A 23546-nucleotide genomic window follows, 5' to 3' on the forward strand; every position below is an offset into this window, starting at 1 on the left:
TCCGACCCACACATCTGTCGTAGCGTTGTACCAACTTTCCTACTCCTCGCCGCAGAAGGCAGCCGCCCGTTCTGTCGGCCAATTCTCTATGCTGATTTGCAGCTCGCTGTCTGTGCCAAAACGTTGTCTCCATAGCTAACGCTTCATGTGAGTAGAGATGAAACGCAGAGGGCGTCAGTTACGAGCTGTATTGTTGGTGATCAAACATGTCCCATCGAAAACTGAGCAATAAAATGGTTCAAATGGCTTCAAGTACTATGGGACTTAACATATGAGGTCATCAGTCCCCTAGACTTAGAACTACTTAAACCTAACTAACCGAAGGACATCACACATATCCATGCCCGAGGCAGGATTCAAACCTGCGACCGTAGCAGCAGCGCGGTTCCGGACTGAAGAGCCTAGAACCGCTCGGCCACAGCGGCCGGCTATGCTGCAAGAGCATCGTCACTGCCCCTGCAGTGTGCGACCGAGATTTGTCACGAAGAAGGGAACGCACGACAGCTGCGTTATGTGGGCTGCATAAAGTCAGTTAAAATCTCTCACCTTGCCCTCATACTTGGCGGGAGGCACCATTTATCGAGGCATCTTTACATAATCGCTGTGTGCTCAGAACTGAAATGAGTGATGTGATTCAGTCGATGCTCCTACTAGAGACGCTGCCCAACCCATCTGTGTAAAGTATCATCGTATTTTCAGTGTGGGTTCCATTTCGCGACCGATCGGACTTTACTTTCTGAATAGCCCTCATAAATAAAGGACATGTCGTTTTTCACAGTGACATAGTAGAATTAGGACTGAAAAAAATTAAAAATTAAAAGCGCAACATAATGAAGACGGCAAGCCATAGTGGCATGAATTGTACATCATGGTTGGGTATGAAAATGATTAGCTTTTCAGCGGAACTACACGATGTATGTAAAGGTAACTCCATCTACTGCTGTATGTAAAGGAATATTACGCAGTCTGTTTCTCGTTGAGATACGTCATTTGAATGTTGGCTGATTGTGAAAATATCTTGCTAAGTCTCTATATGTATGCGAAACGCCTACTAGAATGTTGTGTAATTCGACAGGTGCATGAGTGTGTCCTATCAAGATCATAGTTTATCGTTCTGCGATACTGATGCTTGCTTTGGTGAGGATCCCACGATTGTTAAGTAAATATGGACTCCGTAGGTTCATCAGGGTCACACTCAGCGCCGTACAGTAAACATCTCCCGTCGTTTGTTCTGTGTATGCGGTAGATGACACTAGCGTTTTGAAGGCAGGAGTTCACATTGCAATCTGGGAAACCAGATGTAGGTTTTCAATGGATTCCGTATATAATTTAAGGCAAATGCTGGAAAACTTTCTTTAAAATGTACATGGCCTATAATAGCTTAAACCGTGCTTACGTTTCGTCTCTAATGACCTCATCGTAGGTGGGACGTAAACCCACGGTATTTTAGGTTTACTTTTCTTGAATAACCACACACAGTTTTATGAAGTCTCTCAGTACTGGTCACTGCTGACAGTACGTCCTAATTCCAAAAATTTTACGAAATGGTAATCTTCATTGTCTAAAAATGTTATTCATGTCCTACGCCCGTGTTCCCGGGTTCGATTCCCGGCGGGGTCAGGGATTTTCTCTGCCTCGTGATGACTGGGTGTTGAGTGATGTCCATAGGTTAGTTAGGTTTAAGTAGTTCTAAGTTCTAGAGGGCTGATGACCATAGATGTTAAGTCCCATAGTGCTCAGAGCCATTTGAACCATTTTTGAACCATTTTGTTATTCATGTAGGATGAGAGCCCCACAACTCGCATCTCTCGTCATCTGCTTGTGGTCACGGAATGAAATTTACATTTGGTAGACGTTATACTAGAGGCACTTCAGGTTAATTTGAAAACCCTACAAATCACTCGTTTTCTCAACTCCGTATTATGTGACAAACAGGAAGTTGAAGGGTAGATACGCCATTATATGTAGAAAACGATTCAGTTTGCTATGTACAATGGCTGTGAGGGGATGGTAAATATTTGTTTTTCTTTTGAAACTCCATAAGTCTCTGACTTACGGAGTTTCTTAAGATAACCGTGTTTTACCGCTAGAGTACTTTGTTAGCATCAGGTAAAGTGAAGTTCACTGATCGCTGGGGACACACTGTTTTGCGTTTATTATAGAAGCTCCTCTCATTTTTTGTAACTCTGTAAGCCTATCTTCTTCAGACAATAACGATGTTAGTGTCAAAAAGCAAAAAAGAAGTTAGAGATAATAATTTATATAAATGTAGTATAATAAAAATTCCAAGAGTGAAACAAACTCTCTATGCCGGCTACAGGAACAAAGTAGTGCATTCATGAACCTGGACTGTTACTTTCCAAATAAGTTTTCTACTTTGCGTGTTGTGTCCCATAAGCAACTAACTAAAGAATGCTAAAACTTGTAGATACCTCAGCTTCTGAAAGAACAGCTTCAGTTCTATCAATCCTATCCCCTGGAGTGCATTATCCAAATAATCTTCGTCGTAGCAGTTTCTGCCTCTCACCTGCATGGACACCTCTTTCACTCTCAGGATTCTAGTGAAAACCCCGAAACACACTTATACAACTCTTCAGTTCAGGTTTACATTCCAGTAGATGTCAGAAACAGTGTATCGCGTCACTACGTAAAGTCTGATATTCTACATTTGGTTTCATTGCCCACTTACCTATTCCAGAACATTAATTTCCAGCCAGCCGGGGTGACCGAGCTGTTCTAGGCGCTACAGTCTGGAACCGCGCGATCGCTACGGTCGCAGGTTCTAAACCTGCCTCGGGCATGGATGTGTGTGATGTCCTTAGGTTAGTTAGGTTTAAATAGTTCTAAGTTCTAGGGGACTGATGACCTCATAAGTTAAGTCCCATAGTGCTCAGAGCCATTTGAACCATTAATTTCCATCTCCTTTCCGTAATTCTGAAAATCTATGGAACAAGAATGTTCCCAAAATCGTGAAAAGTCAAAGTGTCAGGTATGATAGGATTTAGTGAGTTAGTAGTCATGTTTGCGATAGTTCAGTCTGAAGTAGGTTCGCTTCCTTCTTCGTACCACATTAAAACAAATCACTTTACCTACCAACGACGGGCTATGCATGTAGTCAATGCACCTTCAAAACTAAGTACAATTTAGAGGATGATGTATCTGCCCATAGTGCACGAAGAGCCGATACTTCCGCAGATTTTCTAACAATGGACTAGGCTCAATGGTAGCTTGATGTAATATTCACAGCTGACTTTGTGGGCTGACATACTGTGGGTCTTTACTCGTATAACCCGCCAAACCTAGTGTATTAAAAGTACAAAAAGATAAGCTTACTCACCACTTGGTTATGGAAGTTACTTACCGGATGGAATTATGTTCTTTATTTTTCCATTTGTTATTTTTTCCACCCAGCTATTTATTTTTTCAGCCGCTCCTCCTTGTAGAAAATCCATCGCTTCCACTCCGGCCATGAGTTTCCCAGCAGACTGCTTGAACGCCTCATAAATTGCAAAATTCTTCTTCACAAACATCTTGTTGGCTACTCTAAGCGTAATGTCGTTGACATCCTGAAGTAAATGCGTATCAACATTAATTATTGCCTCCAGCGTACTCTCTCTCGATAAAGCAATAAACATGGAAGTGTTCCTTTCTAGTGTGTTAAATGGTAGCACGCGGAGAGTGGTGGTCTATGGGAGCCTGTCTTAGACCTCACACAAAGGTTTTGGATACCTATTCTGATAGTGAAATATTGTTAAGAGCTGAACGTTCCGTACGTGAACGGTAAATGAGGGCGTATCAGGGGAAAAGTATGCCAAACATACGACCTGCGCCGTTACATGTCCGTTCACAGGTGTTTAGGAAAACCTTTTCAATTTATCTGTTGTAAAGTGTAGTCTGAGTCGGTCCAAGGGCTGTGCATTAGAACTTTTATATGATCGAAAAGCTTCTTTTACAAAATGTAACATAGTGAACAACTTAAAACTATAAACATTTATTGCATTAGGTAGCAACGTTCAGATATGTTGCGTGACGTCGCCTTCTAGGCGTCATGGCTTCCCCCGTGACGAGTGTACCGTTAGTACGAGAAATTTCTCGCACCGCTTTTTATAAACCATGGAAATGTAGGTTACGTTACAAACGTTAATAGATACTCTACTGGCCATTAAAATTGCTACACCATGAAGATGACGTGCTAGAGACGCGAAATTTAACCGACACGAAGAAGATACTGTGATATGCAAATGATTAGCTTTTCAGAGCATTCACACAAGGTTGGCGCCGGTGGCGATACCTACAACGTGCTGACATGAGAAAAGTTTCCAACCGATTCCTCGTACACAAACAGCAGTTGACCGGCGTTGCCTGGTGAAACGTTGTAGTGATGCCTCGTGTAACGAGGAGAAATGCGTCGTACCATCACCTTTGATAAAGGTCGGGTTGTAGCCTATCGCGACATTGCTGCTCGAGTTGGTCGAGATCCAATGACTGTTAGCAGAATATGGAATCGGTGGGTTCAGGAGGGTAATACGGAACGCTGTGCTGGATCCCAACGGGCTCGTATCACTAGCAGTCGAGATGACAGGCATCTTATCCGCATGGCTGTAACGGATCGTGCAGCCACGCCTCGATCCCTGAGTCAACAGGTGGGGATGTTTGCAAGACAACAACCATCTGCACGAACAGTTCGACGACGTTTGCAGCAGCATGTACTATCAGCTCGGAGACCATGGCTGCGGTTACCCTTGATGCTGCATCACAGACAGGAGCGCCAGCGATGGTGTACTCAACGACGAACCTGGGTGCACGAATGGCAAAGCGCCATTTTTTCGGATGAATCCAGGCTCTGTTTCAGCATCATGATGGTCGCATTCGTGTTTGGTGACATCGCGGTGAATGCACATTGGAAGCGTGTATTCGTCATCGCCATACTGGCGTATCACCCGGCGTGATGGTACAGGGTGCTATTGGTTACACGTCTCGGTCACCTCGTGTTCGCAGTGACGGCACTTTAAACAGTGAACGATACATTTCAGATGTGTTACGACCAGTGACTCTACCCTTCATTCGATCCCTGCGAAACCCTACATTTCAGCACGATAATGCGCGACCGCATGTTGCAGGTCCTGTACGGGCCTTTCTGGGTACAAAAAATGTTCGACTTTTGCCCTGGCCAGTACATTCTCCAGATCTCTCACCAACTGAAAACGTCTGGTCGATGATGGTCGAGAAACTGGCTCGTCACAATACGCCAGTCACTACTCTTGATGAACTGTGGTATCGTATTGGAGCTGCATGGACAGCTGTACCTGTACACGCCATCCAAGCTCTGTTTGACTCAATGCCCAGGCGTATCAAGGCCGTTGTAACCGCCAGAGGTGGTTGTTCTGGCTACTGATTTCTCAGTATCTATGCACCCAAATTGCGTAAAAATGTAATCACATGTCAGTTCTAGTATAATATATTTGTTCAATGAATACCAGTTTCTCATCTGCATTTCTTTTTGGTGTAGCAATTTTAATGGCCAGTAGTGTACGTCTGAGAAGTAAAACAACTGGTGTGGAGCTCCGAAGTCTGGATGGGAATAGTCTGAGAAGAGCAGACGAAGGCGAGCAGCTTGACAGAAGAGGAAGGTGTTGTGGAATAAAGTGTTCACCAAGTATTGCTGGCAATTACGACAGGGCAAAACTTAGTAATAGCAGTGAAATTTATAGCAACTAGGATTTTGTTTGATGTAGTGTCAAAATCTAGTCAAACGAAAACACAGCATCAGGTTTCTAGAACAGCAATATCATCACATTACGAAGTAATCATGAGTAGTTTAATACATGGTTGGAGCTAGGATAGCGAGCACACTTCAGACCAATACACACAGCGCGCGATGACGACGATGAAGATCGTGGTACAAATTTTGTGCGAAGTCATACTGTCTACTCCTGTTTCAGATGTAAAATAAAGTCAAATTTTTGTTTCGGTTAGAACCTTACCAACAAGCATACGGAATTTAGGCTATAATCATACCCACCTTCATCTGGCTCAGTATTTCGCTCAAACCTTGCTCAGTGGCATTTTTATCTTCCGGAAGACGGAGTCCGCTCGCCATCTCTTTCGCCGTGTTTCCGCCAGCTCCAAGAAATGCAAGGGCAAGGATTATTTGTATGCTCCATGGCGAAAAGAACAAGTTACCTTCTTGCTGCGCCAGCACCTAGAAACAAATACGTGAATTTTATCAATTAAAGACATAAAGTCTGAGAATGAGTCTGTGGCCATATTTTGGCACTTCACTTTACAGGTCCGTCTGTCTGATCAGTCGCACAAACTTTTTACATTTCACTATTACCGGTTTCGGCTACTGCCATCTTCAGATCACAAAATATTCTGATGTGGTTTCAACGTCAAACTAAACATGTAGGCACATAGTAAGTGTCCTGCACCGCTTGTCGAAAACATTCAACATTTCAGTAGGTTTGTTCGGATTGTCCGTCCACTGATTGACCATTTAGTCCGTGCGTTTCATGACCTTTCCCCCACTGGACATTTCCTCCGTGTAGGTACATAGTAAGTGCACCTACTATGTACCTACATGTTTAGTTTGATGTTGACACTACATCAGAATATTTTGTGATTTGAAAATGGCAGTAATCGAAACCGGTAATAGCGAAGTGTAAAAGTTTGTGTGATCAAGACGGACCTTTTAGTTTCCACATTTAAGGCATTAACTAGACACTTCTCGCGTCTGAAATATGCAATACATTGTAAACTGGAAGAAAAACATGCAATTCCAACGATTTTATAAGGTGAAGACTCTCAGCTTTGTGTTTCTCTTTTGTCTGTGTCTCGTACCCACATAGAGTAGGCATGCTTATTATCGAATTGTGCAATGTTAATGTAAGAGGTTGGCGTGGTGAAGTTTGTCGTAGGCTTTCCGGCCGTGGGCTTTGCGGCCCGTGACGTCAACGTGGTGTTTCCGACCGCAAGTATTCTATACACTCGAGGTATGAATTTAGAAACGCCTCCAGTCAGTTTGTCGTGTTTTATTCAGTACACCAGGCATTTCGGACCCTGCTGGTCCATCTTCAGGTGTAATTCGTCTTAATACATGCTTTATTTGTTCTCTTGAATGAGATGAAATGCATATTCCTGTCACGAAAAGTTTTCATGTTAGGTAACGAATTTCGTAAGTTAGAGACGGAAAATGTGTGCGAAATAGTGGAAAAGATGAATAGTGTGAACTCACCAAGTAACCCAAGAAAAGAGTTTTTAATTTTTTTGGCAACAGCATAAGTTTTTTCTTCCATCGTTTTCAAACATATCGCTTCATTCAAGCGGCACATTCGCACACAGATGTTTGTAAACACTTCACATATGTTTTTGTACATGGTGTGGTCAAAGATGAATTTTTCATAGTTGTAAAGATATCATTATTAAACAATTGACATATGCAGGAACCAATTGACATATACAGGAAATAATTTTAGAACAGATCCTTAAAATTTCTGTAATAGCTGTGGCTTGCGAAATCTGTGTGTTAATTTAATATCGCTTCTGGTTTTTTGAGTTTGTGGGGGTACATCTCCAGTTGTTCTAACAGATTTAGGGTCTTGCCATTGACTTCATTATGTAATACTACTAAATTGTTTTCTATATTGTTGATGACATATTTCGTTTCCAACATATGTTGTGCAATGACTGATTTTTCAAATTGGTTGAGCCTGAAAGCATTTACATGTTCTTGAAAACGGGCTTTGAAGTTTATGGCTTTTCTCCCTACATAGTAGGCAGGTCAACTGGGGCATGACACTTTGTACACTCCACTGTTGTTGTATGTCTGCGTATTTGATTTTATGTTATGGATATGTAAGTTTCCTAATTTATTATTAGTTGAGAATTAAACTGTTGCATTTGTTTTTTTGAAAAGGTTAGCTATTTTTTGTGATATGGGGCCTAGGTATTGGATACCGGCGAATATTTTTTCTTCTTTCATAATGTTTCCATTCCTTGTCTTGCTTTTATGTATTTGTCTGTCTAAATTGTCAATTGCTTTGGCTGTGTAACCATTGCTTATGGAAATGCTCTTTATTGTATCTATCTCGTTCTTGATAATGTTTCCCTCTAGATCAAGCGAGTGTACTCTGTGTAGCAAGGACCTAAATGCAGCATGTTTCTGTGTGATGGGATGACTTGATGAGTTGTCCAATGTTACGTTTATGTATGTGTTTCCTGTGTATGCTGAACTTATGTGTTTGTAGATGTTTGGTGATTTTAAGGTCCAGGAAATTTATTCTTTTGTTGTCCTCAAGTTCTATTGTGAATTTTATGTTTTTGTGGAAAGAATTGAATACTGCTAGAAGTTCTTTGATCTCATCTTTTGTTCCATTAAACAGAAGCAAGGTATCATCAACATATCTCCAGTAATATATTATTATACTTTTCAATTTATTGTTTTCATTAAAGAACTTACTTTTTAGAAGACTGAGAAATATGTTTGCCAGAAAACTTGATATGCTACTGCCCATGGCAAGACCCTCAATCTGTTGGTAAACTTTCCCATTGAATTTAAGGTAATTGTGAGACAAAATTAGCTGCCACATGTCCTTGACTTCTGATACTTCTGCAACTGACAATTTTTTGTATTTTATTAAGTTTTCAAAAATTATGTCTGTTTTTTCTTCAGTTGGTACATTTGTAAATAGGTCGGTTACATAAAAGAGGCGAACCTGGCACCTGCAGGAATTTTGATGTCTTTAATTTTAGTTGCTAATTCCTTTGTGTTTTTAACTGAGTATGATTTATCAAGTATATAGTACTGTTTCAGAAATTTGTTCAGTAACTGGGAGACTTTCGAAGCAGGTGTATTCTAGAATTAACAATAGGCCTCAATGGAACTTGGGGTTTGTGGGTCTTAGGTTGAGCTCTCAGTCTTGGGGCTGTAGGATTCATTAAAATGCATGTTTTTGCTTGTTTTTCAGTGAAGAGAAAATTGCATTTATTAACCATTTTTCTGATTTTGTTTTGAAATTTTATAATTGGATCTTGCTTGACCTCTATTATGTTGTTTTCATAAAAGAAAGTTATTGTTTTAGTGATGTATTCATCTTTGTTCATAATTATTACAGAACTGCTTTTGTCAGCTTACAGAATCATGGCATTATTATTATTGAGTTTCATGTTGATGTTGTTTACTAGCTTTCTCTCCTGATAAACTGCTTTGAGGGTGTCATTAACATTACTTAGGCTTTTTAGAACTTTTTTTACGTTGTGTGCTAGGACAGTCTATTCAGTATTATTTAGGTCAGCTAAATGAGCTGCTATTTTAGCGTGCACGATGAGGTTTTTTAGGTTATTCTTACTTAATCTGGGTTTTACATTGTGCTTTAGCACAATGTTTTTCTCCACTGAAGGTGATATCAGTTTGGTTAATGACTCTTTCATAAAACTGTGTTTTGTTGGATGGTTGGTTGTCCTGCTGCTGGTGCATTTTTAGACGCATGGCTTCTAATTTATTTTCGTGCCTGTGTGTGATTACAGTTTGCATTTTGCTTGTAATACTTTCAACATACTCCTCACCAGCTTTTAGTTCTAATGGGTGCAGTATATTAGCTAATTGTAAATATGTGTGATAACAGCACTTAACAATATCTTCGTTCTTTTTATACTGAGATCTTACTTCTGACTTCATCCACATTATCTAACATTTCCTTTTGGCAATCTGGCCACAGCTATTTCAGTAATTTTAAAGATCTGTCCTAAAATTAGTTCCAGCATATGTCAGTTGTTTCCTGCATATGTAATTTGTTTAACAATTATGTCTTTAGAACTATGAAAAATTCGTCTTTGACCACACCATGTACAAAAATGTGTTTTCGAATGTGCCTCATGAACTAAGTGATACGTGTGAAAACGATGGAGGAAAAAACTTATGCTGTTGCTAAAACGTTAAAAACGCTTTTCGTGGATTATTTGGTAAGTTTACACTATTCATCTTTTCCACTATCTCGCACATATTTTCCGCGTCCGAATTACGAAAATCGTAACCAAACATCAAACCTTTTCGTGACAGGAATATGCATTTCATCTCTTTCAAGAGAACAAATAAAGCATGTATTAAGACGAAACACACCTAAAGATGGACCCACATGGTCCGAAATGTATCGTGAACTGAATAAAACACGACAAATTGTGACTGAAGGCGTTTTTTAAATCATACCTCGAGTGTATTGAGTACAGTCACGTTTGTAGCTGCAAAATATGGATAAAATTAAATAAGTATTCTAGCCGTCGGTTTTCCGGCCATCAAAGAAATAAGGACATACCTTCCCTTCTTATTCAGGTTTAGGACTGGTTATGTATTTAGTACTTAGGAATGTTTAAATGTTCTTTTTTGCTTTGACCTACATTTTTTTTTATACTTTTTCTCCTTGCTACAACTTTACTGCAGCGGATGGTTAAAATTCTTGTCTTATTTTATGAATTTCTCACTCAGCTTTGTAACAAACCCAGAGATTTTAAACAACTTCTTAAGTCCTCCGAGTCGTTATAGATTTCTATATTGGCTTTATGCATCTCTTTCTTGAAATTTGAGGAGACCGGCCAATGGGTTCTTTTTTAATTTCAGATTGCCTATAGCTTCCTCTTTCAGCTTATTTATCAGAAAGTATGCATTCGGATGTTTTTGATTTATGGAGGAGTTATGGTATCTTTTCAACAGCATTTGTGGTCGAGCCCTGCTGGTTGAAAACAATAAACATTTCAGTAGGTGTGATAGACCATTTAGTCCGCGAATTTCATGACCTTTTCCCCACTGGGCATTTCCTCCATTATTACCATCCACACTTCATCAAAACTGTTTGGTGGAAGATGTGCTACTGCAGCACACGCGCGGCAAAACAATCTGACTTCTTCCCCATACTTATGTTCCTTCTTTAATCCCAATTCTTGTATTTTCTACAACAAACACAACTTGAGTCGACAATTGAAACTGGAAAGGGATGTTTTGGGGAACAATATTTTCGTAGCTTTAATTGTAATCATTTCAAAGTCTAACACTGCAGTTTTCGGTGACCTCCCAGGCATCTTAGTTTTCAATCCAGAAAAAAGTGTTTCTGACGTATTTTGACTTTTGTTTGGGTACAAAGCAAATAAAACGTGAAGTATCTTTAACTTTTCTTCTGTTCTTCCGATGTCAGTGTGTACTGCGTGCAGTTGTCTTTTTTCGAATAACTGTCAAATTTCTCGCCAGTAATAAGTGTTCCATTTTGACGCAGGATTTTAGCCACGTCTTGTCAACGGAACACCAGGATTCTTTTGTCAGGAGCAGATCCTTCGCCAGGTTTCAAAAAACTGTTACCTTCAATTAATTTCAATTGTCTTCGCTGAACTAAACCTCCAAATTGGAGCTAGGGTTCTGGGTCGTCTCGATAGCTTACCTTCTTGTTTTACAAAATGCAGTCTTGGAGTTCTCATCTTAACCCTTCTTTCAATACTTGAAAATCCTATTTAAAAATTTAGGAATCAGGTATTGCCTTTTCTTCGTGAATTCTTTTTCTGCAGTCATCATTCGTTTCTTAAATCTGCATGTGATTCGTCAGGAGATAAATAATGTTGCTGTTCTGACATAATTCTTCCATTTGCAGTTTTTAAAACAGCTCGGCTCTTACTCCGTCTGGAATTCACGCTCGCCCAGATCGTACACTTGTCACATTTTCTGGCCACCCGGTAGCGACGAAGATCCTTGAGAGGGCATGCCTTCTCTTTCATGCTTGTAATTACACTGCGCAACACAATTTAAGGGTCACTTTTTTGAAACCTCGTAACTGTTTGCCATTGAGACGCACCAGTTTTAAATTTGGCTCAATAGTGTGTACAAAGCGAAGAAGTACTGATAGATCTTATAGCACGCACTTTAGAGCCCATGTTTACTGAAAATGTTTATTCTTCTTTTGGTCCACAGGACCACCTTTCAAAACATGAAAGAGAAAGCTTGCAGTTGAAGAGGTTTCAGTAGAAGAGATTTGTATTACAGGATCAAAGATGAAGTAGTGCTGATAGCTCTCAGCGTATACGTTTTAGAACCCATGTTAATTCAGGCCTTTTTGCTTCGAATATCGTGTACATTCAACTGTGCGCATTTACGCCATTAATTATGATACACCCTATATAATAAAGCATACAGCGCTTCTGTAAATATTACAATGTGTAAATGGTCGTACACAAAATGGAGAACTTGATAACTCCATGATGGAATAATGTCTTTGAAACAATATCTAGAGATCAAACAAACGGTAAGAATGGAGAACTTTAAGCGACCTCTCTGTATTGACATATTTTGTAAGAATACCGTAAGAGGAACCGCGCTTACAAAAGACTTCATTGTAATCGACCAGAAATTGTTCTAAAATAGAGAGCTGATCGACAAGAAATAGAGACGTGAGTAAGAGATTTTCACTCTGCAGCGGAGTGTACGCTGATATGAAACTTCCTGACAGATTAAAACTGTGTGCCGGACCGACACTCGAACTCGGGACCTTTGCCTTTCGTAGGCAAGTGCTCTAAAAACTGAGCTACCAAGCACGAGAATACCCTTTCTCCCAGGAGCGCTGGTTCTGCAAGGTTCGCAGGAGAGTTTCTGTGAAGTTTGGAAAGTAGGAGACGCGGTACTGGCGGAAGTAAAGCTGTGAGGACGGGGCGTGAGTCGTTCTTGGGTAGCTCAGTTGGTAGAGCACTTGCCCGCGAAAGGCAAAGGTCCCAAGTTCGAGTCTCGGTCCGGCACACAGTTTTAATGTGCCAGGAAGTTTCAGAGACGTGAGTGTTTGGAACTTGTGGAAGAGACAAGAAAATGAACAAATGCATCGGGGAACAGCCTGGAGAGAAAAATTGGATTATGGCTATAACAAAAGTGAAAATAATATACAGAGCGAAGCAGATGATGATGTATGCACCAAGAAAGGGTTTTGCTGGTGTCGAGCCGGATTAAGCCGAAACATTCAGACTTAATAGCGTATTGATGCATCTTTGGAGTGAACTATAGCAGCAGTTCTACTTTACCTGGATTTGACAAGATCTTCGTAGGTTCCCAGAGGCATGTGGCACCAGATTATGCACAGGTCACGTGATTCCTGTACAGTGCTGAAGGTCGCGTACCTGACGTTCGATAGCAATGAGGATATTTTCCAACTAGTTCCAATCAGTCGAATCTGGTGGCCAAGACATCAACGTGCTCTTCAAACCAATGTGGCATAATTCTGGCGGTGTTACATGGACATTGATCCTGCTGGAAGATGTGATCGCCGTTGGGGGAGACATCAAGCATGAAGGGATGCTGCAGATCCACTGTAATGTTCACGTAGACCACAGATGCCATGGTGCCTTCGATTACAAACATAGGTTACTTTAAAGCCCAGGTGAATGTTCCCCACAGCATAATGCTGCCACAAAGAGCCTGTGTCCGTGAATGGTGGATGTTGCCAGCAGCCGTTGCCTGGAAGACGACATATCCAGACACGAACCGTTCAAACATTCCGTCAGACACACTCCCGTATGGATGACTAGTAATAACCAGCCCTGGCGTAGAGAAACAACTGCAAGATTTGAAAGCAAATAAATCCTGAGGTCCGGGTGGACCTAGCTTGCATTTTTCATGAATCTCTCTCCCAGCATAAAGTCCCAAGTGACAGGAAGATAGCGCAGGTGATTCCAGTATACAAGAAGTGTAAAAGAACGGACCTGCAAAATTATAAATCTACGTCCCTCACTTCGGTTGGCTGCATAGTCCTCGAACATATTCTTAGTTCGAATATAATCAACTTTATCGAGACTGAGAAACTTACGCCCACGAATCAGCGTGGTATTAGAAAGTGTCGCTCGTTCGATACTCTGCTTGCCCTTTTCTCTGATGATATACTGCGACCTGTGGATGAAGAGCAACGGTCAGACTCCATATTTCTACATTTCTGGAAAGCATTTCACATGGTGCCTTATTGCAGGCCGTTAACGAAGGTACGAGCATATGGTATAGGTTCACAGAAACGTGAGTGTCTCGAAGACTGAAGACTTCCTAAGTAAGAGAACACACTATGTTGTCCACGTCGACGAGCGTTCATCAGAAACAAGGATTTCGTCAGGAGTGCCTCAGGGATGTATGATGGGACCGCTGCAAACGAAAAAACTACAAAGAACGAAACTTGTCCAGCTTGAAGGAGGAAACCAGATGGCGCTATAGTTAGCCCGCTAGATGGCGCTGCCATAGGTCAAACGAATATCAACTGCGTTTTCTTAAACAGGAACCTCTATATTTTATTATATATTCGTGTAGTACGTAAAGAAATATGTTTTAGTTGGACCACTTTTTTCGCTTTGTGATAGATGACACTGTAATAGTCAGAAACATATGGCTCACAATTTTAGACGAACAGTTGGTAACAGGTAGGTTTTTTAAATTAAAATACAGAACGTAGGTACGTTTGAACATTTTATTTTGGTTGTTCCAAACTGATACACACAGTATGTTGTACCTTTGTGGACTTAATAATTTCTGAGAACGCATGCTGTTATAGCGTGATTAGCTGTAAATACCACTTCATGCAATAAATGCTCAAAATGATGTCCGCCAACCTCAGTGCATTTGGCAATACGTGTAACGACATTCCTCTCAACAGCGAGTAGTTCGCCTTCCGTAATGTTCGCACATACATTGACAATGCGCTGACGCATGTTGTGAGGCGTTGTCGGTGAACCACGATAGCAAATATCCTTCAACCTTCCCCACAGAAAGAAATCCGGTGACGTCAGATCCGGTGAACGTGCGGGCCATAGTACGGTGCTTCGACGACCAATCCACCTGTCATGAAATGTGCTGTTCAATACCGCTTCAACCGCACGCGAGCTATGTGCCGGACATTCATCATGTTGGAAGTACATCGCCATTCTGTCATGCAGTGAAACATCTTGTAGTAACATCGGTAGAACATTACGTAGGAAATCAGCATACATTGCACCATTTACATTGCCGTCGATGAAATAGAGGCCAATTAATAATGCCGCACCATACATTAACCCGCCAAGATCGTTGATGTTCCACTTGTCGCACCCATCGTGGATTTTCCGTTGCCCAATAGTGCGTACTATGCCGGTTCACGTTATCGCTGTTGGTGAATGGCGCTTCGTCGCTAAATAGAACGCGTGCAAAAAATCTGTAATCGTCCCGTAATTTCTCTTGTGCCCAGTGGCAGAACTGTACACGCCGTTCCAAGTCGTCGCCATGTAATTCCTGGTGCATAGAAATATGGTACGGGTGCAACTGATGTTGATATAGCATTCTCAACACCGACGTTTTTGAGATTCCAGATTCTCGCACAATTTGTCTGCTACTGATGTGCGGATTAGCCGCGACAGCAGCTAAAACACCTACTTGGGCATCATCATTTGTTGCAGGTCGTGGTTGACGTTTCACATGTGGCTGAACACTTCCTGTTTCCTTAAATAACGTAACTATCCGGCGAACGGTCCGGACACTGGGGTGATGTCGTCCAGGATACCGAGCAGCCCGTTGGGTATTTTGATCACAATAGCCATACATCAACAGGATATCGACCTTTTCCGCAATTGGTAAACGGTCCATTTTAACACGGGTAACGTATCACGAAGCAAATACCGTCCGCACTGGGGGAATGTTACGTGATACCATGTACTTATACTTTTGTGACTATTACAGCGCCATCTATCACAAAGCGAAAAAGGTGGTCCAACTACAACATTCATATTTCTTTACGTACTACACGAATATGTAATAAAAACTGGGGGTTCCTATTAAAAAAAAACGCTGTTGATATCCGTTTGACCTATGGCAGCGCCATCTAGTGGGCCAACCACAGCGCCATCTGGTTTCCTCCTTCTAGTTGGACGAGCTTCCCTCTTTGTAGTTTTTTCGTTTGATGCTTATTTCGTGAGATGTTTGCCCCGGTCACTATCAATGGACCACCATATATATATATATATATATATATATATATATATATATATATATATGTGTGTGTGTGTGTGTGTGTGTGTGTGTGTGTGTGTGTGTGTGTGTGTGTGTGTGTGTGTGCTGTGGAACGGGGTGAGCAGCAGTCTGCGCTTGTTCGCTGATGATGCCGCCGTGGTGTACGGTAAAGTGTCGAAGTTGGGTTACAGCAGGAAGGTACAAGATGTGATTAACGGCAGCTAACTCTGAATGTGGAAAAATGTTAGTTAATGCGGATGAATAGGAAGAACAAAAATGTAATGTTCGGATAGAGTATTAGTAATGCCCCAGTGGACTGTTCCACGTGTCTACAAGCAGTGGTGTAACACACGTCAGAATTGTGGTTGGAAAAAAGTCCTTACTGAGAGAAACCGGAGACACTTTCTCCGGCTTGTGAATCAGAATTGTTTCCAAACCCAACAGGAACTGCTACATGCAGTGAATGAAGGTCCATACCAAACCATAAGCGAGAGAACATTGTGGTGGGAACAGCATGTAATGAACATGTGGAATCGGTCACCTCACAATAGCTAAATACTTACACTGGCACGTAGCAAAGACAACATCAAAGTTCATCGAGTTGGAAGAAAATGTGATTGGTTTTCTAAACACTCTACTATGTATCGACTGACCTGCAAAATCACCTGACTTGAACCTGTAACATTCCAGGCTTATGTTTACCACCCCTGCATTAAGTATTACTAGATCAATACTCTTATATCTGCAGCTATAATTAAATTCAATTACTTTTCGATAATAGGAAAAAGGCTTTTAGGAGAATAATAGCAATACCAAACAAAGCAATTACAATACCCTTTGTACCATAAACAATCAAAATCATCATCACCATCATCATCATTTAAGACTGATTATGCCTTTCAGCGTTCAGTCTGGAGTATACCCCCCTTATAAAATTCCTCCATGGTCCCCTATTCAGTGCTAACATTGGTGCCTCTTCTGATGTTAAACCTATTACTTCAAAATCATTCTTAACCGAATCCAGGTACCTTCTCCTTGGTCTGCCCCGACTCTTCTTACCCTCTACTGCTGAACACATGAGTCTCTTGGGTAACCTTGCTTCTCCCATGCGTGTAACATGACCCCACCATCTAAGCCTGTTCGCCCTGACTGCTACATCTATAGAGTTCATTCCCAGTTTTTCTTTGATTCCTCATTGTGGACACCCTCCTGCCTTTGTTCCCATCTACTAGTACCTGCAGTCATCCTAGCTAGTATCATATCCGTAACCTCAACCTTGTTGATAAGGTAATCTGAATCCACCCAGCTTTCGCTCCCATACAACAAAGTCGGTCGAAAGATCGAACGGTGCACATATAGCTTAGTCTTGGTACTGACTTCCTTCTTGCAGAAGAGAGTAGATCGTAGCTGAGCGCTCACTGCATTAGCTTTGCTACACCTCGCTTCCAGTTCTTTCACTATGTTGCCATCCTGTGAGAATATGCATCCCAAGTACTTGAACCGTCCACCTTGAAACGCGAACGTTTCATATGTATTCATTACCAGCGATGGCGAGGCATGACAGAATCTCTGACCAGAGAGTTATTTATCGTTTCTAGTCTGCGCTTGACCGCGCGAGAGTTCAGTAGTGTGAGGCGAGTGGGCAGAGAGAGTGGTTGAGTTGCGAGTTCCGTGTAGCGAGCCGGCAGGAACAGTAGTTGTGAGTGAGGAGTCGGCGGGCGTCGACATGGGTCTCTGGTCACGGTTCTGGACGAGGTATATTGTTATCGAAGGTAATGAAGCAGCATTGCACGCAGCTAATAACATATGTTAATTGTAATTAATTTGTTCAAGAATTGCCCCAATAATATTTTTTTAAAGTAACTGTTTTAAACAAAAAGATTCAATTCAAGTTAAATAATATTTCCCATGCATTCCCTCCAAGAATCAAAATTAAACATGGGCCAGCATTGCACGGAGCTGTGCCGAAAAACAAGAGCAGATAGTGATACAGTTTTACTGAGGTAAGAATTTCGGTTTCTCTATTCAGGTTTAATTATTGCACAGGGCCGTAGGTCAGCGCTGCTGTGCCTATAAAATTTATCAGGTTTAATTATTGCTGTTCAGATGTTACATTCAGTTCAAGATTCATAATTTAATTAACATTATTGTGGGTTTAATGAGCAATCTTCATTTCTTAACGTTAATTTTCTGGGGAGTTAACATACTGGCCCATTTGTTATTCAGATAATATTTTTAATATTTTTGCGGGGAGGTTACAACCTGTTCTAACTTTGTTCCTCCTATTTGGCACTCAATCCGTTTATATTTCTTTCCCACTGACATTACTTTCGTTTTGGAGATGCTAATCTTCATACCATAGTCCTTACATTTCTGATCTAGCTCTGAAATATTACTTTGCAAACTTTCAATCGAATCTGCCATCACAACTAAGTCATCCGCATATGCAAGACTGCTTATTTCGATTTCACATATCTTAATCTCACCCAGCCAGTCTATTATTTTCAACATATGATCCATAAATAATATGAACAACAGTGGAGACAGGTTGCAGCCTTGTCTTACCCCTGAAACTACTCTGAACCATGAACTCAATTTACCGTCAACTCTTAACTGCTGCCTGACTATCCATGTAAAGACCTTTAATTGCCTGCAAAAGTTTGCCCCCTATTCCATAATCTCGTAGAACAGACAATAACTTCCTCCTAGGAACCTGGTCATATGCCTTTTCTAGATCTATAAAGCATAGATACAATTCCCTTTTCCACTCATAACACTTCTCCATTATTTGCCGCAAGCTAAAGATCTGGTCCTGACAACCTCTAAGAGGCCTAAACCCACACTGATTTTCATCCAATTGGTCCTCAACTGATACTCTCACTTTCCTTTCAACAATACCTGAGAAGATTTTACCCACAACGCTGATTAAAGAGATACCTCTGTAGTTGTTACAATCTTTTCTGTTTCCATGTTTAAAGATTGGTGTGATTACTGCTTTTGTCCAGTCTGATGGAGCCTGTCCCGACTCCCAGGCCATTTCAATTATCCTGTGTAGCCATTTAAGACCTGAGATTCCACTGTATTTGATGAGTTCCGACTTAATTTCATCCACCCCAGCTGCTTTATTGCATTGCAATCTATTGACCATTTTCTCCACTTCCTCAAATGTGATCCTATTTCCATCATCATTCCTATCCCATTCTACCTCGAAATCTGAAGCATTACTGATCGTATTTTAACCTACATTGAGCATCTCTTCAAAATATTCCCTCCATCTGCCTAAGGCATCCACAGGATTCACCAGCAGTTTTCCTGACCTGTCCAAAATACTTATCATTTCCTTCTTACCTCCCTTTCGAAGACTGCTAATTACACTCCAGAATGGTTTTCCAGCAGCTTGACCCATAGTCTCCAACCTGTTTCCAAAGTCTTCCCAAGATTTCTTCTTGGATGCTGCAATTATCTGTTTGGCTTTGTTTCTTTCTTCAACATAACTTTCTCTGTCTACCTGAGTTCTAGTATGTAGCCATTTTTGATACGCCTTCTTTTTCATTTTACAGGCTGCCTTGACTGTGTCATTCCACCAAGCTGTTTGCTTCATCATACTTTTACACACTACTGTTCCCAGACATTCTTTCGGCACTTCTAGTACTGTGTCCCTGTACCTTGTCCATTCCTTTTCCAATGACTGTAATTGACTACATTCAACTAACTGGTACCTTTCTGAGATCGCTGTTATGTACTTGTGCCTGATTTCCTTATCCTGAAGTTTCTCCACTCTTATCCTCCTACATATGGACCTGATCTCCTGCACTTTCGGCCTCACAATCCCAATTTCACTGCAGATTAAATAATGATCAGTGTCATCAAAGAATCCCCTGAATACACGTGTGTCCCTCACAGCCTACCTTAATTCCTGATCTGTTATTATATAGTCAATGACAGATCTGGTTCCCCTGCCTTCCCAAGTATACCAGTGAATGTTCTTATATTTAAAAATGGAATTTGTGATTACTAAGCCCATACTGGCACAGAAATCCAAGAGTTGTTTCCTGTTCCTGTTGGCCTCCATATCCTCTCCAAATTTACCCATAACCTTTTCATACCCTTCTGTTCGATTTCCAATCCTGGCATTAAAATCACCCATGAGCAGAACACTGTCCTTGTCCTTTACTCTAACAACTACATCACTGAGTGCCTCATAAAAACTATCCATCTTATCTTGATCTGTCCCTTCACAATGCGAATATACTGACACAATCCTAATTTTCTTGCTAGACACTGTCAAATCTATCCACGTAAGTCGTTCGTTTACATACCTTATTGCAACTACGCTGGGTTCCATTTCTTTCTTGATGTAAAGCCCTACACCCCATTGTGCTATTCCTGCTTTGACTCCTGACAGGTAGACCTTGTATTCTCCCACTTCCTCTTCTTTCGCTCCCCCCCCCCCCTTCCCGAATGTCACTAACTGCTAAAACGTCCAGCCCCATCTTACTTGCAGCCTCTGCCAGCTCTACCTTCTTCCCAGAGTAGCCCACATTGATATTAATAGCTCCCCATCTCATTGCCATTTGTTTGCCAAGTCGTATCTTAGGAGTCCCGTCACCTCCAAAGGTCAGAGGCATTTTGCTCTGATTGTTGCCAGCATCATATTTAAAGTACCAGGGAAGCAGGTTGCTAGCCTTACTTGCCCCGAGTCCCATTGAGTTTTACCCCTAACGGTTGAGGGACTAACCGGTGGATTTGGTAGTCTTTGCCGTATGAGCACAAAGGTGACCACGACTCAGAATATGTCCGAGATGCCCAGCCTTATTCCAAAGTAACTGTTATCCCGACTGTCGGGACCACTTACTTGGCCACTCATACGTTGCCCGTGATTCATGAACTAGGACATGACTACAGGAACCCACACCATGAACCACACAATCAAACTCAGATTCAGGAAATTAATATATGAAAAATGTTTAGATAAAAGAATAATATATTTCGTTCTCATTTTCTGTAAGTGGTAGGTATTAAATCTCGAGCCTAATTAACAAAATGTAGTTAACTGATCTTTTAGCATTGTTAGAATACTTATTTCTGTAATTTCAATATTAATGTGATTTTTATTTGTGTAGAAAATGTCTTAAAGTTGTTCTAGCAAAGTAGGGAATATTATAGAGTGTTCGATAATGTTGTTAAACTATTTCATATTATAAATTATGTTTTGCATTATTATAACCAGTAGTACATTGTAAGAAGACTATAAATACTCGGCCTTGAGTATTGTTAGGGCAGATGAGTGTTGGACCCACTAGAGGACCGATCTGTACGTACAGCTGAGATAAGTTCTTGGTTCATGATTCAGGTTTGGATTTACAACAGAGCAATTCGTGTGTTGGGCATTGTCTAAAACAGCGTATTAGAACAGTGCAGTGACGGATTATTACAGAGTGTTAAAGGACGGCCGGAGTGGTCGAGCGGTTCTAGGCGATACAGTCTGGAACCGCGTGACCGCTACGGTCGCAGGTTCGAATCCTACCTCGGGCATGGATGTGTGTGATGTCCTTAGGTTAGTTAGGTTTAAGTAGTTCTAAATTCTAGGGAACTGATGACCTCAGAAGTTAAGTCCCATAGTGCTCAGAGCCATGTTTTGAACAGAGTGTTAAACAGTTTGATTTAATATCGGAAAAAGCAGAATGATATGTGACTTCATATTCGTACTTTGTTGAGTATTAATGTTGAACAATGCAATGGACCTCACACAGCACTTCTATCAAATTACTGCATTTGGACTATTTAATATCGCCAGCGTAGTATGTGCTACCATCGGTTAGCTGTAGTAGCAACAACTAGGCCCATTTCATCAAAGATTTATCATCAGCTCATAAGATACCGGTTTTGAAGTGAATAAAGGTACGTACTTACTTTACTTCAGTTGTGGTCTACATCACTGTAGTGCAATCCATTATGGTATCCTGTATTTATTGAACAAGCATATTTTAGCTCATGTATGCAGTCTTCGAGGGACACTGAAGACAAGATATTCACAGGTATTTAAACCATTTTTACCTACTCACAAACCCTTGGGACGTTATAAACCCCATAGAATATCTGTGGGACATAATGGAACAGCGGAGAAAACGGCGATGTCAGCATCCCCGCAATTCGATGGAACAGACTGAATAAATCCTCAGATTGGCTTAACCTGGATGCGACGTACCTGTACAGCATTCTGAACTCAGTTCCTAACGGAATCCAGACGATTATCAGGTCCATGGGCGGAAATACACGGTAGTAAATTATATCTCCAATGATTTCTCTAGACTGTCACTTATTTTTTGTCTGGGGGTCTTAGCTTGCATATTACAGTTCTGTCTTAACATTGATATGACTTCTTTTAATGTACAGGCCATCTGTACCGTTAATCGTACGTCATTCACTGCAAATAATAATTAGTGTTAAAAATGTAATCTCAAGGATCGTATTTGCGATTTCTGAAACTTCAGTATTTCACAGTATGAAGTTCACATATCAGTTCATTTAAACTGTTTAAAAACCAAAGCCGCGCGGGATTAGCCGAGTGGTCTAAGGCGCTGCAGTCATGGACTGTGCGGCTGGTCCCGGCGGAGGTTCGAGTCCTCCCTAGGGCATGGGTGTGTGTATTTGTCCTCAGGATAATTTAGGTTAAGTAGTGTGTAAGCTTAGGGACTGATGACCTTAGCAGTAAAGTCCCATGAGATTTCACATACATTTGAAATTATTTTATTTTAACCAAAGATTTTGCATTGGTCTTCCTTGTTTTTCCATTTCCTGACACGTATTTTGTTGAGTGGAAGTTCATAATATAATAAATAAATTTTAATGATTGCTTACGTAAAAGTTTTAAAGTCGGATGTCTAAACGTGGCATTAGAAACAGTGCTACTTGCTTCCATCTTGATGTTTTAATTATAAATCACATTAACAGAATGGATTATTAATTAACAATAAATTTCGGAATGAATAAATTAGCTAATTCTGACCTTGGCGTACATAAGTACCTAGTCATAAAATTTATTTTAGAGGGTTTAATTAGGTAAGTCACAAACAACTGTTTTCCTGTGCCTGCAAAGAAAAACTGTTGGACTAGAAGATATAATAACGCTGTCAAAACATAATCACGGTGTCAAAACATAATCACGGTGTCAAACCCACATCGAAGGTAGTAATATTAAGTATAAGGTGAAATATATGATCGAGTAAGTATCGCATTTTTCGGAATCAGTAATCGATCGCATTTTTTGCCCAACAATTATCCAGTTAGAGCACACATGTATGAAATTACAAAACAGTGATCGTAACGTCGTTATTTGGCAAAGTAATACCAGTGCAAATACTCCACTGAGTGATATGGTAAAGCTTTTATTCCTAAAGACTGTTGCGAAAGCAAGACTTACCATTTGTTTCCCAGCCAAGATTGCGCGCCACGACCAGGCAGACCGTAATTGTAGCGTCCGATTATGCGCGTAGCGGCCGAAGACGCAGAACAATGACCTTCATAGCTCAGTATATAAGCTTTGGCAGCACGTAGCGTAGTTTTTGTT

The 23546-nt window shown here is 40.9% G+C and overlaps 1 protein-coding gene across 2 annotated transcripts in view; it reads right to left on the reverse strand.

The window, feature by feature from the left end:
- LOC126149043 (serpin B4-like) overlaps positions 1-23546 on the reverse strand; it is an 83011-nt gene that overhangs the window by 37169 nt on the left and 22296 nt on the right. For both annotated transcript variants that reach the window (XM_049915791.1, XM_049915790.1), the window contains exons 3-4: positions 6023-6202; positions 3362-3566 (exon numbers count right to left, since the gene is read on the reverse strand). In XM_049915791.1, coding sequence (XP_049771748.1) covers positions 3362-3566; positions 6023-6202 — 385 coding nt within the window. The remainder of the gene's footprint in view (positions 1-3361; positions 3567-6022; positions 6203-23546) is intronic.

The sequence above is a fragment of the Schistocerca cancellata genome, chromosome 2 (genome assembly GCF_023864275.1).
Source record: "Schistocerca cancellata isolate TAMUIC-IGC-003103 chromosome 2, iqSchCanc2.1, whole genome shotgun sequence".
NCBI lineage: Eukaryota > Metazoa > Arthropoda > Insecta > Orthoptera > Acrididae > Schistocerca > Schistocerca cancellata.